The sequence below is a fragment of the Pteropus vampyrus genome, unplaced genomic scaffold (genome assembly GCF_000151845.1).
Source record: "Pteropus vampyrus isolate Shadow unplaced genomic scaffold, Pvam_2.0 Scaffold242, whole genome shotgun sequence".
NCBI lineage: Eukaryota > Metazoa > Chordata > Mammalia > Chiroptera > Pteropodidae > Pteropus > Pteropus vampyrus.
Window position 1 is genome coordinate 139749 of NW_011889023.1, and position 17594 is coordinate 157342.

Genomic DNA, 17594 nt, shown 5'->3' on the forward strand with positions numbered 1-17594 from the left:
CAACTTTGTTCTTTTTCAAGATTATCCTGAGTTTTCTGGTTCTTTTGAATTTCCATATGAATTTTAGGATTGGTTTGTTCATTTCTGTAAAAAAAAAAAAATTGCTACCGGGATTTTGATATGGATTGATTTGAAATCGTATGTCAATTTAGGAGTATTGCGATTTTAACAACACTGTTTCCAGCCCACGAAATTTCTTTTCATTTGTTTAGATCTTTAAATTCTTTCTATTTATAAATAATTTTCAATGTACAAGTGTTGTACTTCTCTTGTTAAACTTATTCCTAGGTATTTTATTCTTTTTGCTTCCACATATGGGATTTTCCTCTTTAGTTGGATTATTCATTGCTGGTATGTAGAAACAACTGATTTTTGTATATTGATCCCATATTTTGCTACATTGCTGAATTTATTCTAGTAGTTTATTTGTAGATTTTTAAGGTTATCTATATATAAGATTATGTAATTTTTACAAAGAGATAGTTTTACTTCTTCCTTTACAATCTGGATGCCTTTTATTTAATTTTATTGCCTAATTTTCCTGGCTAGAACCTCCTGTATACTATTGAGTAAAAGTGTCAGGAGTGGTATCCTTGTCTTGCTTCTGATCTTAGAGAGAAAGCATTCAGTTTTTTATTTTAAGTGTGATGTTAGCTATGAGTTTTTGGTGTTGCTCTTTATCTGGATGAGGAAGTTTTCTTCTATTTCTAGCTTGTTGAATGTTTTTATCATGAAAGAGTATTGATTCTGTCAAATACCCAGTGTTAGCTGCATGCCAAAAGTTTTGATATTTTCATTTCATTTATCTCAAATTACTTTTATAATGTATGTCCTTTGTGATTTCTTTTTTCATTCATTAGTTATTTAGGATGTGTTGTTTAATTTTGAAATTTTTGTGAATTTCCCAAATTTCCTTCTAATATTGGTTTCTAACTTCATTACATTGTGTGTGATTTCAGTGCTTTTAAAGTTATCAAAAGTTGTTTTAGGGCCTAACATATGGTCTGTTTTGGAGATTGTGCATTTGAGAAGAATGTTTATTTTGGGGTGCAATGTTCTATAGGTGTTTGTTAGGTCTAGTTGGTTTATAGTGTTGTTTAAGTCTTCAATTCCTTGTTGATCTTCTGATTAGTTCTATATATTATAAAAGTTGTCCATTATTGAAGTCTCCAACTATTATTTTGAATGCATTTTTTCCTTCAGTTCTCTCAGCTTTCACTTTATGTATTTTGGGACTCAGTAATAAGGTGCATATATGTTTATTGTACCTATATCTTCCTGCTGGAAAATATTATAAAATGTCTTTCTTTGTTTTAGTAACAATTTTTATCTTAAAGTCTAGTTTTGTACTGTTTACATAGTATATCTTTTTCCTTTCCTTTTATTTTCAACCCATTTGCATCTTTGAATTATGAAAGTGAGTCTTATAGACAACATATAGATGGACCATGTTTTTTAATCCATTCTGCCAGCCTCTGGCTTTAAATTGAGAGTTCAGTCTGTTTGCATTTAATGTAATTAAGGTAGTATTTAACCTGCCACTTCGTAATTTGTTTTCTATCTTATATCTTTTTTATTTATTTCTTCTTCAATTTCTGTTTCATTTTGTGTTAAATATATATTTTCTAGCATGCATTTTAATTCCTTTGTTTCTTTTACTATGTATTTTTAAGTTATTTTCATAGCAGTTACCCTGGGCATTACAATTAAAATCTTAAAAACAATGTAGTCTAGATTAATATTAACTCAGTTTAAATAATATATAAATATTTTGTTTCAATATACCTTCATTCCCTACCTTCTCTATCATACTGTTGTACTATTGTCATAAAAATTGCATCTTTATATGTTATAAGCCCATCAACACAATTTTTTAATGCAGCTTTCTTTTAAAACAACAAAAAATTACAAATAAAAATATCTTTCCACTGTTTTCATAATACCTATATAGTTATATTTACTGATGGTTTTTATTTTGTGTTGATTCAAGTTATTGTCTACTCTTTATTTATTTCAGCCTGAAGGACTCCTTTTAATATTTCTTATAGGACTCCTGACAGATTCTTTCAGTTTTTGTTTATCAGGAAATGTCTTAATTCTACCATTAGTTTTGAAGGAGAGTTTAGCTGGATATAGAATTTTAAAATAAAATGTTTCTTCTTGTAGTCTTTTTATAGATTTACCTAAGTAGATGATTATGTCAACTTGCAAATTAAGAGCATCTTTTTTTTGAGAGAGGGTAATCTGTGTTTATTCTTTTTCTGTTTCTCTTCCTCTCCTTTTCTCTCTTTCCTGTTTTTCTTCCCCTTTCCCCAGTCCTACCCCACTCCTATTATTCAGGAGAAAGCATTCAGTGTTTTATCAGAAAATATGATGTTAATTGTTGGAGTTTTTTGTAGATAACACTGTTAATAGGAAATATTTTAAAATATTAATTTAAAATGTGAACCCAAGTTATTTTTTGGGTGGGAAAGCAGATTGAGAGCGAAAAGAAAATAAAGATGCTTTAAAGTCATTGAAGGCATTATATGATTAAATGGGAGATCAAGAAAATTTAGTCATTCTCTGATTAAGCACTTGGAATACATCTCAAAATATATGTATTTTTAATACTTTTTTCAAAGGCAGGAGAGTTGAATTTCCCTAATATTTTTATGTCTTCTCTACTTCTATTCTTATTACTATACTTGTTTTAGTAAATAAAATAATTTCTCACTAAAATTTTCCTCTAAATCACATATATTTTCTATTCTGTGTCAATTACAGTCTGACATATTTCAGTATATTCTTTTAGCTTCCCAATTATAATAAACGACCTTTTTATACTCTTAATAAAAATGTTGAAATAATGAACTAAGCTTAAGGTTATATTATTATTAAAATTAGAAGAGAATATGTTTTAAATGGCTGCTATTCTGAATCAAACTTCTTTTGCCCATCACCTGAAGACAGATGTTCTCAGAAACACTGGGTGTTTTCAGGAGATGCATGTATGGTATTCATGGAATACCATCTGTCTGCTTCTGAGCAAGCCTTTTCATGGTTGGTCAGTCATTACAAATTATTCTTCATGCAAGGGAAAAACAATACTATAATTCAGAAAAAGCCTTGGGGACTTGAAATACATTTGGAATAAAAAATATTTTTGTTCCAAATGTGTCTAATTTTACATGAGCATCCAGACTGCTGTCTGATATAATAATTGGGTTCTTTCAAAGGTTCTTTTCCATCAAAGAAAGTCACCTCTGTTGCATTTTTACCATTCTTGCAGGCCTATAACCCATAAATATACATAGGTCTGCTTATTTGTTGTGTCTTTGCCCAGGATAAAAAACAAAGTACACGTAACGCAGTTCTTGTATAGATGTTAAAGAGAGTTGAAAACTATAGGAAATGTAAAAAAAATATGAATGGATTATATTTTATTAGAAGTTTGCTTTTAATTACTTATTTTCAGCAACCAGGTGGCTTTATTTTGCCCAAATATTTGTTGAATGAACAAATGATTTGCTGAAAATCTAAATTTTTTTGTCAAGTCCTGGTCTGTTATATTCTACCTACCTAGGAAATCTGTGTACGGAAACCTTGCTACCTCTAAAATTTAGTGTGCTCAAAACCATTCTCTTCTTTTTCCTTATTAAAACAAGCTGCTTTTTAGCTTTCCCATTTTTGGTTAAATGCATCTCCCAAGTTCCCCAGGTTCAAAAGTTGGTTGTGAAGAAGAATAAAAGTTAGTGTTCTTTCACATATTGCTATTATCCTGCCTTGTCATAATAGATTCCAAATCTTCAATCTCTCCTCTCCATATCAATCTAAGCATTACCAGATCTTTCTAAAACATTGCTTTAATCATGTCAACTCTTTATTCAAATACCTGCTGTGAACCCTTGACACAGGAGACCCCACATCTACTTTTCTGAATGGCCTTCAAGATACTGTACAATCTATCCTTTTTTCTCTACTTCTCCTCACCTCTGACTCTCCAGTAGTAAACAATAAAAACCAATAGCAGTGACAATAATAACTAGCACTTATTTAATATGTGCCAAGTACTACTGTCTACACACTATTTTAAGTACTTTACATATAATCGTTTAATTCTCAGAATAACTCTTTAAGTTGGGTATATTATCATGCTCGTTTTATGCAAGTTCAGTTACTTGCCTAAATTTGTGCAACTTGTACATGACAGAGTGAGAATTCGAGTCTAGTTAATACAGTTCCAAGTATCTATACTTTTCACTCCTCTTCCTCTTCCTTTTAGTAACACTGTTCTTTACTGAGGTCACTCTGTGTGTGTGTGTGTGTGTGTGTGTGTGTGTGTGTGTGTGTGTGTGTGTGTGTGTGTGTGTGTGTGTGATAATATATCTTACTGGGTCTTGCCTTTTGTCTTATTTCTGACACTAATATGGGAAATTTCCCCCAACTCTTTCCACTATTAACCCAAATTTCCTCTCTGTTAAAGAATAATTTGAGCTCTATAAAATCTGCCATAGATATTTTAGTCCACAGCATTTTCTCCTCTAAGTTTCTATAAACTATCACAATATTTTAGCATTTTCCTTCTTGGCTTATACTCTGTTTTGTATATATTAGTCCCCTGTTATCTGCAGGGGATATGTTCCAAGACCACCAGTGGATGTCTTAAGCCATAGATAGTACCAAACCCTACACACATACACAGACTTTTTTTCTATACATACATACCTATGATAAAGTTAACTTATAAATTAGGCACAGTAAGAGATTAACAACAATAACTAATAATATAGTAGAATAATTATAACAATATACTATAATAAAAATTATGTGAATGTGGTCTCTTTCTCTCTGTGATAATTGATCTGATAACCCAAATAGCCACTGAATAACAGGTGGGTAGTATATGCAGTGTGGATATGCTGGACAAAGGGATGAATCATGTTGCAGGAGGGATGAATCAGGACAGCGAGAGATTTCATTAACACTACTCAGAATGGCACACTATTTAAAACCTATGCATTGTTTATTTCTGGGATTTTCCCTTTCCTATCTTTTTTCCTCTCTTAGTTAACCCCTGCCCCCTCTTCCACCCCTGACCTATGGATGTTGCTGTTTCCCCTTAAGAACTGGATCTCTGAAGGCGGGGCATCTCCTAAGCGCTAGGGCGTGCACCCTGGGGGCCTGGCACACCTGGGGTATGGTCAGTGGCTCCATCTGGGGTGTGAACCCAGAAACTTCTGCGTGTAAAGCAGACATGCTAACCACTACACTATGGAGCCACTCTCTCCCTTTACTGTTTTTTAACTGCAGTTGACTACAGGTATTTAAAACTGTAGAAAGTGAAACCATGGAAAAGTGGGACTAACTGTGTAGGTTTTATTTTTCCCATAAGATTTTAAGATTAATGTTTTCTGAGTCTTGGTGCTTTCTCATTTCAGCTCCTCTTTCCAGACATTTGTAAAATGTTAAATAAGATTAATAATCTTGATTCTCATCCTGATTCATTGGGAAACCCTATGCTTCTCTATCTAATCAAATAAATGTGTTCAAATCTCAGCTCTGACTAAGTGTAAACTTAAGGCAGTTTAATTTACCCGTCTTTCCTCATTTCTAAAACATAGAAAAGAATATCTACATTAAAAGTTGTATTAGTTATTAGAGATAATATATGTAAAGCACTGGTACATAAAGGCTTCCTTTATTCATATAACTTTTGGTCTGGAGCCTTGTTGTGTATATTCTATAAACAGTTTTCCCCCAACCCCTCATGCCTACTTGTCCTTAAAAGTTCTCTACTCAGTGATCATCTTGACAGCATAATCAAGCCTCTTTTATTAGTGTTAGTATTACCAGTTTGTAGAGTCTGCAGATAAGATGAGCTATTGTGTCATTTCCAGGGTTCCTTTTAGTGCCTGTTTTATTGAAGGCTCTTCCATTAGCAGTCTGCTATCTTCTAACAAACGGGCTATTTATAATAATAAACAGTCCCATATTTCTTTAAAACTCTTGATTAGGTGCCACCTGGTCTACATTACTTAGTAGTGGGTTAATTTGTTGATTAGATGTAAAATATGTAGTGTATTTACCACAATTTGAGCTAATAGCTTTGATCGGTTTCCTTAAAAAGGCAGTTTGGCTGTATAATTCAGGTTTTTTCATTTAATTTTAAGTTTGATAGTGGTTTTAGAATTTAGGTTTGTTCACTGTGCTTTTTATTCATGAATCTTTGAGTTCTTTGCCTCCAACTGACACCATGTGTTTGAGGTTGCATTTTATGAATGTGAAACCTTGCACATGGTTACTAAATGATTTAGGTTTTATTTCTGCCTCATGTGTTCTTAAATATACCAGCTGCTGCTTAATTAAAAATGTAATTTAATTTGACTGACACATGAGGTTTATAGTTCATAAACATGATATATTTTCGTTGTTTGTTTTCATATGACTGTTGGTCCATATGTTAATGTTTTCTTGATTTAATTTCATTATTTTAGAAATTAAAACAACGAAATCCTCGGGGAAGACTTGTTATATTTTCGAAAGCATGTTTCTATTTTTCTGGAATTCACATTTGTGCTTACAGAATTTCTTTCTATATTAATATTTCTAAGTTTTCTATTTTAGGAATTTTATTTTATTATTTTTTTAGCAGAGAACAGCTTTTAATACTGATGTAATTTTATATTGTATTTTTAGAAATAATACCATTTTGAATGTGTGAAAGAAACATTTTTCCTTAGTTGCTTGGTGTAGTTTTAAGAATCTAATGGCTAGATTTAGTTATACACATGGCAGATTATTGTAAATTCATTAATTTATATTGGTGGTTCTTAACAATTTGGGGGTCAGAAAGCCTCTTGTAAAATTGATTACTTTATCTCTTATAAATGACTATGTGCATTAGTTGGCTTTAAAAAGAAGTGTAAAATTATTTTACATTAATGGAGAACAGCTTTTGATATAAATAGTATGTTTCTTAAATTATATCTCTGGGAACAGGTTTTTTTGTTTTGTTTTGTTTTGTTTTTTTGGTGTGAACGAACATTTTTCCTCAACTTTTTGGAAACTGTTAAAATGGTCATTAAAGCATCAGATAAACTAACAGCAACAACCACCAAATATACTTTTGGTTAAATAAAAGCTAAACGAAGTCTGTACTGCTATGTAATAGATTAATATATAAGTAAGAAATAAGGTTTAGAAATTATAATATCCTTTTTAAGAGATTCCCCTCCCCTCTGTCCCCTTGAAAGGAAGTAATACCTATTGGGAAGAATCTGTGGGGCTGGCATTTTCTCAATTTTAGTTGGATAACAAAATCCATCTAAAAATAAAATGTATACATTGACAAAAAATAGTAGACTTATTTTCTTTATTATTGACCTTTCCTTGCATGATTGCTAAACATTCATTATAACAATTTTGTTGGCTGGTTTGTTATCTTGCTGTTACTCCTAACATTAGAGCAGGAGATCCTGTCGGTCAACTATTTATGCTATTTTAATTAGTTGTTTTTTTTTTTTTTTTAAATCTCTGCCTAATTTTCTCTCTTGTTTTTGTAATTTTATAGTGTGAGGATATTTAAGCACATACTTTATACATTTACTCATTCAAGTAATATTTAATGAGTATTGTGTCAGGCTATTTCATAGATGCTATAGAGGCTGTAAAGATGAACAATATTAATTTTTGAGATACTCTTATCTCTGACAGCTCAGTTATTTTCAATGATAAGATAAAAATTTTCTGATTAATTCACATTGTGTTTTTCAGAAATCCAACTTGCATTTGTGGGGCAGTTTTAGAGAAGTCAAGGGTAATATAGAAGAGAATTTTACTCTGTGCAAAGCTAATATGCCTGATTGGAGTTGAACACATAAGCCTCATTCTCTCACCTAGTGTTCAAATCCAGAGTCTGTCTGAATCCTTGGACATTCCTTTTACTCTTGGGAATTCCTGCTCTGGGCTTTCCCTTATTCTTTGGAATTTGTTTCAGTTTTTATTTTTATTAACAGTAGAGTTTTGAATCATTATAATGCTAATAACCAAAACAGAACTAATCATAGGTCTTTGGGGGAATTCTTTTAAAAATTAATTTCCTTGTTTAGAAATATAAATATTATAAACCCTTTGAGAGACATCACCAAATAATGATCGCAAGGTGATGTATTTCAAGTTTCTTACCATCTTAAATATTCAAAACTATATAGTTTTCAAAGTATTCAGAACTATATAATACATATGTATATATAATATATATATGTGTGTGTGTGTACATACATATATATGTATGTACATATACATATATATGTATGTAATTTGCTTTTACCTACCCAGTTTTCATTTTATTTAACCAATATGCAAATAATGATCTGATCCTTCATTTTTACCAGCGGTCTAAAGGTTATATAATAAATAAATAGCCTACGTCTGGGTTTATTTTTATTGAAAACATATTGTTAGTTTGAAAGTGAGGTGTGGATGCTTGTTTGGATGCTTTTTAGATCTTTCATGTAAGGAGATTTTGTCATATATAACTAGCCTTATCTTTATGATGCAAAGGTTACTACTTTGGAGACTAGCTTTAGGAAAGATTAAATAGCTAGACAGAACCAAAGCAAGCAACTTTAGGTTGAAAGTATTGTTAATTCTTTCAGAGCTTTAGAAAGGAATTTAAAAAACATGGTAGATGATGAAGCTAATAAAAAATTGCCTTTATTTGACTCATTTGTATGCCTTAGACGTGATATTAGCATTTAAATTTTTTTTTCACATATGGGAAAAATATTGTCATTCTCATTTTAAAATTGGGGAATCAGAAATAATTTGCCCAAGTTTATCTCACTAATAAGTAGTGGAGGTATATTTGAATTTTCAAGAGCTGATGACGAGCTTGATCACAGTAAGTCTCTACCTTTTTAGAGCTAGACAAGTTTATTGTTTGGATCTTTTTATTATTTTAGCCTGTATCTCTATCTTTTATTATTTGCTTCTCATTTCACTTAATACTATGAATGAAATCAAGAGATAGCAAAGAAATCCTTGATAATCAATTGTAAAATATCGATTTGTATTTCAAGAACATACTTATGACATATTTAATCTAGTCCTAGAAATAAGTTATAGACTTGTTGATTTATGTTTGTCGAAGTTGAAGGACTTTTGACAGAGCACTTTCTCATGACTGTTTTCTGACTTGTAGGTTTTAAATGCACAGAGAGCAGGATACAAAGCAGCCATAGTTCACAATGTTGATTCTGATGACCTCATTAGCATGGGATCCAACAACAGTAAGTACAGGTATCACTTCTCTCCTGTTTGACAGATCTTTCAGAACTAAAACTTAACAGGATTTTTCTTCTTTCATTTTCTGTTTAAAAAGCAAAATTTCTTCTTTATCAGAAAGAGAATTCTGAATTTTAAACCCCTTGGGACAATTTTATTCACAATAGAAGTAGAATTGACTTTTTTTTTTTCCTGAATGGTTTTTTTGTTTTTTTTTGTTTTTGTTTTTCTTTTACCTATGTGTTTAATTTAGAAGATGTCTTGCTATTTCGGTAAAACTAAAGGAAAACTTTAGTTTTCCTTTAAATAGAGAAATAAAGCTTTAAATAGAGAAATATGTGGAGTTCAAGATGCCATAGAAGAATTTTTTGTGATTTATTTAGAATTTCACAAGATCACATTTTAGGATATGAAGATACACTAAATAGCTATGGTGTTCTTGTGGAATTTCAAAGCCGCATACTTTCGCTTTCTTACACCAGTTGGTTATTAGCTCCTTAACATACCTTGGCATGCCTGTAGCTTTTCATTCAAAATGGTAGTATCTTTCCTTACTCTGTACTAAATATTAGCTTGTAAGGAAAATGAACTAATTTTAATGAAATAACTGGCTTTAATCAGAGTGACTTTTAAGTTGTATGCTTTCACTTAATTTAGTGAGTGGCAAAAGGTGTCTTCTGTTATGTTAATGAGTTAAGTTTTAGACTCTGCCTAAGGATGGGGGCTGGTTGCTAGGAGAACCAACTATGTGATTAGAGGATTGGAAATTTCAGCCCCACCCCTCCACCTCCAGGGAGTGGTGACGGACTAGAGGTTGAATTAATTACCAATGGCCAGTGGTTTAATCAATCATGCCTAGGTAATTAAGCCTCCATTAAAAAAAAAAAGTTAGTTTGCTTCTGGGCGAAAGTATGGAGGTGCTGGGAGAGTTGTGTACTTGGACAAGGCATGGAAGTTTTGTGCCCTTTCCCTCATACCTTGCCCTATATATCTTTTCTATCTGTTCCTAAGTTATGTTGGGAGGAGTGTGGGTGGGGGCTAGTTTTGTGAGACTAAACCTTAACCGGTGAATCTGATACTATCTCTAGCTATATAACTTTAGACTTGAGTTGAATTGAATTGTTTGATGGTGTGAGGGAGATCCCACACACACACATTGGAAATTGAGTTCAGAACCCAAAATACAATGCCAGCGTTCGTGATTAGGTATTTTATTTTTGTTTTTCTTTTAGTATATAACTATACTACTTCTTACTACTAAGGTCCATGGAGTCATGAATGCAACAAAGAGCTTGGAACAAAGAACAGACATAAAGCTATGGACTGATGTACTAAATTGAAATGTATTTAGGACTTTAAATAACTGCATCCTCAATAGGAAATAGTTTGGATTCCTTGATTAAAAAAATCTTTTTATAGCATAAGATACTATTATTTTGTTTTTTGAGTAGAACTCTTTTCTTTCTTACACAACATACAGAAAACAATTTAGGAATGTTTGTTAGTTAATTTTTTTTTTTGTATTTTAAATCATTATTTTAATCTTCCAGCTGATAAAATCATCCTAATTATAGAATGCATGAATTATCCTTAGCATTTCACAAAAGTTTGACAACCACTGCTTGAGAATTAGAGGAATTGATGAAGGGATTTTACTTATCAAATAAACTAGTTCTGTTGGTACTGCAGATTTGACATATTTTTCTTCTCCTTTAACTATCTCCCTTAAAAAAGTTATTATTCCAGGTGATACATCTCAAGTCAGCACCCTTTGTGACCTGTATACATTACTGGCAAAATGGAAAGTATACACACTCTAGAAATAGGACTGAATTCAAATTTAAGCTCCCATTTGTATTAACTATATAACTTTGAACAAGTTATTTACCCTTTCTGTGTTTTGCTGAAGGCCTGAGCCCATGGTTTAGCCACCCTCCAGACTTCAAGGGTTTTGCGTTAAACAAACTTAGTATCTATTTACTCTTTTGACATTTCCTACAAAAATTCTGCAAGTTGGAGGTATCAGTTCTCTTTAACACCTATTTGTAATACCATAAAACCTTTTTGTGATAATCATGTCAGTTCCTGAGGAAAATGTGCTACATATTAAAAGTAGCATATAACCATATAATAGAAATATTCCAACTGAGTTATTATATATTAAAGATTGCTCTGAATTTTGGTTCTTGATATTATTGCTTGGATTACTTTGTTACTTTTTGCTTCATTCTTGCATATGTGTGTGTTTCAAAATTTTACATATCCAAAGACAAACGTTATAAAGATCTTTACCAGTTTTCATCTTTGCTGTTACTGTTAGAAGAAAGGAAAACATGGATTGATTATTAAAAGAGAAATGTATCTGTCCCTTTTTTCAAGGTTTGGTCCATAACCACAAGAAATATTGCACATGTTCTACTAACAGCAGAGGTTCTAATATCTGGAAAGGAAAGGAAGATTTTTTTTTTTTTTAAAGTATAGTTATTTGTGTATTTTTAATAAATTTATTGGGGTGACATTAGTTAATAAAATATTATAAGTTTCATGTGTACAGTTCTATAATACATCATCTGTATATTATATTGTATATTCACTACCCAAGTCAAATCTCCTTCCATTACCATATATTTGACCCCCTCTATCCCTATCTAGCTCCCTAATTCCCTCTTCCCTCTGGTAATCAGTAAACTTTTGTCCGTGTCCATGAGTCTCTGCCTGTTTGTAATGTTCTTATGTTGCTTTTGGTTTTATATCCCACATATGAGTGAAATCACATGGTTCTCAACTTTTTCTGTCTGACTTATTTTGCCTACCATGATAATCTCAAGATTCATCCATGTTGTCACAAATTGCAGTATTTCATCTTTTCTTATGGCTAAGTAATATTCCATTGTAGATATGTGGCACATTTTTATCCAGTCATCTATCAAAGGACACTTTAGTTCTCATGTCTTGGCCACCATGAATAATGCTGCTGTGAAGACTGGGGTGCATGTATCTTTATGAATAAATTTTTTTAAATTTGGGGTTAGATACCCAGAAGAGGGATTGCTGGATTGTGTGGTATTCCTATTTTTAATTTTTTAGGAACCTCCATGCTGTTTTCTATAGTGGCTGTACCAACTTGCAGTCGTACCAGCAGTGTATGAAGGTTCCTTTTTGCCCACAACTTCTCCAACACTTGTTATTATTTGTCTTGTCGATGATAGCCATTCTAACAGATGTAAGCCAGTATCTCATTGTGGTTTTGATTTGCATTTCCCTAATGGCTAGTGAGGTTGAGAATCCTTTCATATCTCTGTTGGTTATTTGTATGTCTTCTTGGGAGAAATGTCTGTTCAGGTCCTCTGCTCTTTTTTTAATTTGATTTTTTTTTATTGTTGAGTTGTATGAGTTTTTTGTATATTTTGGATATTAGCTGCTTATCAGAGGTATTGTTTGCAAATATCCTCTCCTCTCCCATTCAGGTGGTTACCCCTTTGTTTTGCTGATAGTTCTTTTGCTGTGCAGAAGCTTTTTAGTTTGATATAGTCTGATTCATTTATTTTTGCTTTTAGTTCCCTTGCCTTCGAGGTCAAATTTATAAAATCCTGTCTAAATCCAAGGTCCATGAATTTGGTGCCTATGTTTTCTTCTATGCTATTTATTGTTTCAGGTCTTATATTCAGGTCTTTAATCCATTTTGAGTACATTTTGGTGTGTGATGATAGACAACTATCTAGTTTCATTCTTTTGCAGGTGGCTTTCCAATTTTCCCAGCACCATTTATTGACGAGGCTTTCCTTTCTCCACTGTATGTTTTGGCTCTTTTGTCAAAAATTATTTGCTCATATAAATATGGGTTTACTTCTGAACAAGGGAACAGCTTTGTCTTCTTCCTGATCTTAGAGGGAACATTTTTAGTTTTTCACTGTTAAGCACGATGTTAGCTAAGGGTTTGTCATATATGGCCTTTGTTATGTTGAGGTACTTTCCTTCTATACCTATTTTATTAAGTGTTTTAATCATAAATAGATGCTGTGTTGTGTCAAATGCTTTTTCTGCATTATAGACATGATAATATGGTTTTTATCCTTTATTTTGTTTATGTGTTGTATCACATTTATCGATTTGCGTATGCTAAACCATCCATGGACCCCTGGAATAAAGCCCACTTGATCATGATGTGTAATCTTTTTTATGTATCGTTATATTTCATTTGCTAGTATTTTGTATTGCCTCATTTTAAATGTTTTTAGAAAAGTTTGAGAAGAACAGATATTAAGTCATCTTTGAATTTTGGTACTATTCACAGGCAAGGCTATCTGGTCCTGGACTTTTACTTTTAGGGGGGATTTTGATGATCATTTCAATTTCATTACTGTTGATTGGTCTATTAAGATTTTCCAGTTCTTCATGATTCAGTCTAGGAAGGTGTATATTTCTCAGAATTTGTCCATTTCTTCTAGGTTATTGAGTTTGGTGGCATATACTTTTTCATAGTATTCTAGGAAGATGTTTTGTATTTCTGTAGTATCTGTCATATCTTCTCTTTCATATCTGCTTTAATTTAATTGTTTCTTTTCTCTTATTTTCTTAGTAAGTGTAACCAGGGGGGTGTCAAAAAAAAAGATTTTTTAAATCTTTTTTAAAGAACTGGCTCTTTGTTGTATTAATTTTTTCTATTGTTTTCTTGTTCTCAATTTCATTTAATTCTGCTCTAAATTTTACTATTTCCTTCTGCTGACTTTAGACTTCATTTGTTCCTCTTTTTTTCTTGAGATGTAATAGTAGGTTGTTAATTTGGGATTTTCCTTTTATCTTGAGATAAACCTGTAATGATATGAACTTTCTTCTTATCACCGCTATTGCTGTTTCCCCAAAATTTTGATATGTTGTATTTTCATTCTTGTTTGTATGTATCTCTTGTTTTCTCCTTTTATTTTTTCTATGGCCCAGTCATTGTTTAGTAGCATGTTGTTTAATCTCCACATATTTGTGTTTTTTCCTGCTTTCTTTTTGCAATTGATATCCAGTTTCAAAGCTTTATGGTCAGAGAATATGCTGGGTATGATTTTATGATTTCAGTCTTTTTAAATTTGTTGAGGCTAGTTTTGTGTCCCAACATGTGATCTGTCCTTGAGAGTGTTCCATGTACTCTAGAGAAGAATGTGTAATCTGGTGTTTTGGGATGAAAGACCCTATAAATATCAATTATGTCTGTTTAGCATAGTGTGTAATTTAAGGTTGATATTTCTTTATTAATTTCCTGTTTGGATGATCTGTCCATTTCTGAAAGTGGGGTATTTAGGTCCCCTACTATAATTGCATTTTTTTCAGTTTCTTCCTTTAGTTCTGTTAGTAGTTGCTTTATATATTTTGGTGCTCTCTGATTGGGAGCAATAAATATTGATGTTACCGGTCTTCATGATGTATGGTTCCTTTATCATTATGAAGTGTCCATCATTGTCTTGTTACTTTTTTTATTTTTAAGTCTGTTTCATCAGATATAAGTACAGCTCACTTTTCTCTGGATGCCATTTGCTCGGAGTATTGTTTTCCACCCTTTCACTTTGAATCTGTATTAGTCTTTGCAGCTGAGATATGTCTCTTAAAGGCAGCATATAGTTGGGTTTTGTTTTTTGATCCAATATGCTACTCTCTGCCTTTTTATTGTTGAGTGAGTCCATTTACATTTAGAGTGTTATTGAAATATGAAGTTTTATGAAGTCCATTTACATTTAGAGTGTTATTGAAAGTTTATGAAGTTTTATGAGTCCATTTACATTTAGAGTGTTATTGAAATATGAAGTTTTATGAAATATGAAGAGCCATTTTACCTTTTGTTTTCTGGTAGTTCAATGTCTTCATTGTTTCTTTGTCCTTGTGATTCTGATATTTTAATTTGGTGGTGTTCTATGGTTTTTCCTCCTGTTCCTTCTTGTTTTATGTTATTTGTCTCAGTTCTGGATTTTTTTTTGCATGTGTGGTTACCATTAAGTTTGTATAAAGGAAAGTGTCATATATACAGTAGTTCTTTTCCATCTGCTTTTGTCTTATCTCTATTCCCCTGTGCAGATTCAGATCTTTACTACTTCCCCTTTTCTGTTTTTGTTGTCTCAAATTATCCCTATTTATGCTGTGAGTTCTTTTTAATGTGTTTTTTTAACTTTAACAATCATGTAATATTTAAGTACATGATAATTTGTTCTTAATAAAGGTTGCAGTTTGCTATTTCTGTCTGTTAATCATCCTACTCAGTTTTGTATTTTTTGTCCTTTTGTATTTTGTCCTTTCAGTATTTCCTGTAATGTAGGCTTTGTGGTAGAAAATTCCCTCAGCTTTCGTATGTCTGAAAAGGTCTTTATTTCTCCTTCATATCTAAAGGAGAAATTAACAGCCAATCTGGGCTGGTAATTTTTCTCTTTCAATAGTTTGAATATTTTGTTCCACTCTCTCCTAGCTGATAAAGTCTCTACTGTAAAGTCCAAGGATAATCTAATAGATTTTCCTTTATAGGTTACCATCTTCTTTTCTCTTTTCTCTTTTCTCATTAATTTTTGTCAGTTTTAATATAATGTGTCTTGGAGAAGGGCATTTTGGATTGAGATAATTAGATGTTCTCTTTGCTTCTTGGATTCAAGGATCTAGTTCTTTCCATAAGTCTGGGAAATTCTCATCGACTTTGAATATGCTCTCTGTTCCCTTCTCCCTCTCTTCTCCTTCTGGTATACCCATTTTTCTTATATTGTTTTTTCGATGGTGTTAGTTCTTGTAGATTTCTTTCATATTTTTTCACTGTCAAGTCTCTCTTTTCTTCTTTCTGCATCATTTCCAGATTTCTGTCTTCGTTATTACAACAGTATGGAATGCTTCATGAATTTCTGTGTCGTCTTTGTGCAGGTACCATACTAATCTTCTCTTTATCAGTCCAATTTTAGTATATGTGCTGCCAAAGCGAGCACATATAAAGCATTTAGAAGACTGCCTGGTTCTAAGTAGTAATTCAATGGTTATTTAGCCATTGTTATTATTATTGCTGCTGTTACTATTATTACATTCTAGGGTTGGAGAGAAGAAATGAACACATAATCAAAGAGGTTTGCTGTATGTCAAGTAGTGACAAGTGCTATGAAGAAAATCATGTTAGGCTAAAAGGATGTAGAGTGACAGGAATGAGGAAGGGTGGCTATTTTAGATAGGGTGGTCAGAGATTTCTATGTATAAGGCGGTAACATTTAAGCCTGGGTCTAAAGTGAGAGGCTGAGGCATGCAGATTTCTGGTGGAGGAATATTCCAAAAAAAAAGGGAACAGTAAACAGATGCAAAGGCTCAAAGATAAAGCATGCTTGGTATTTCTAAGTGTGGCAGTGGCTAGAGTAGAGTGAGCAAAGGACAGAGAGTGGCAGGGGATGAGATTAGAGAGGGAGCCAGGGGCCAGATTATGTTGGTTCTGTAGGACTTTGGAATTTGTTCTACATGGATTTTCAACAGAGGTGTGAGGTGATCTGACTTATAGTTTAAAAAGATCATTATATTTTAAAAGGATCTATTCTTTGGAGAATAGACTGAAGGTGAAAGATGGGCAAGAGTGCCAACACAGACCTGTTAGAACATTGCTGCAGCATCAGGTAAGAGGTAATGGTGATTTGGAGCATTAGCAGTGACTATGTTGAGAAATGATAGAATTATGGACCTCTGTTGAAGTTGATAGGATTTGATATAAGGAATAAAGGAAAGGAAAGGGAAAGAGTCAAGGATTGTTTTTATTTCTCTTCCTGTCAATGGATAATTTTTACAAAGTTTTAGAGGAGTTTTCTTTTTATTTGTTTCTTTTGGCATTTGCTTTTGATTTTATAGTATAAGAGTCAAATTTCTTAAGATATCAATCAGAACACAAAGCTTTGCCACGAACTCCAGACTTAGGAAGAAATAGAAATTTATACAGCTTTCCTTTCACTCTGGAAAGCTGTGGATGTGTGATGTCATTTTTCAGACTGTTGTGAAGTGATGTTTTCTTACATTCTTTGGCTTACACCTCTCCTGGGAATGGGTATGTAAAAAAAGCTTTGAACTTTTTATTTAGGAATTAAGTGTGGAAAGAAAACAGAATTTTTTCTTCTTCCTTTTCTAATAGTTAATTATATCCACGAAGGAATAAATCAAATGGAAATATTAAAAATAATTATATCCCAGTCTCATAGGACTATTGAGGTAGTATGGTAATGTACGTATGAAAAATGTTAACTTTTATTATTGTAAATGTTATGTTTGTTTCGTACAATATATTGTACTGTACAAAACCAGTACAGTAAATTCAAATTCTGATTATTCAGTGGGAATAAACC

The 17594-nt window shown here is 32.2% G+C and overlaps 1 protein-coding gene and 1 non-coding gene across 5 annotated transcripts in view; one reads left to right on the forward strand and one right to left on the reverse strand.

Annotated features, from left to right (window-relative positions):
* RNF13 (ring finger protein 13) overlaps positions 1 to 17594 on the forward strand; it is a 142999-nt gene that overhangs the window by 76984 nt on the left and 48421 nt on the right. For all 4 annotated transcript variants that reach the window (XM_011374230.2, XM_011374228.2, XM_023519968.1 and 1 more), the window contains one exon: positions 9185 to 9272. In XM_011374230.2, the coding sequence (XP_011372532.1) occupies positions 9185 to 9272 (88 nt within the window). The remainder of the gene's footprint in view (positions 1 to 9184; positions 9273 to 17594) is intronic.
* LOC111729019 lies at positions 16105 to 16211 on the reverse strand. The gene has a single exon (XR_002776049.1). It is a non-coding gene; the product is annotated as a U6 spliceosomal RNA (small nuclear RNA).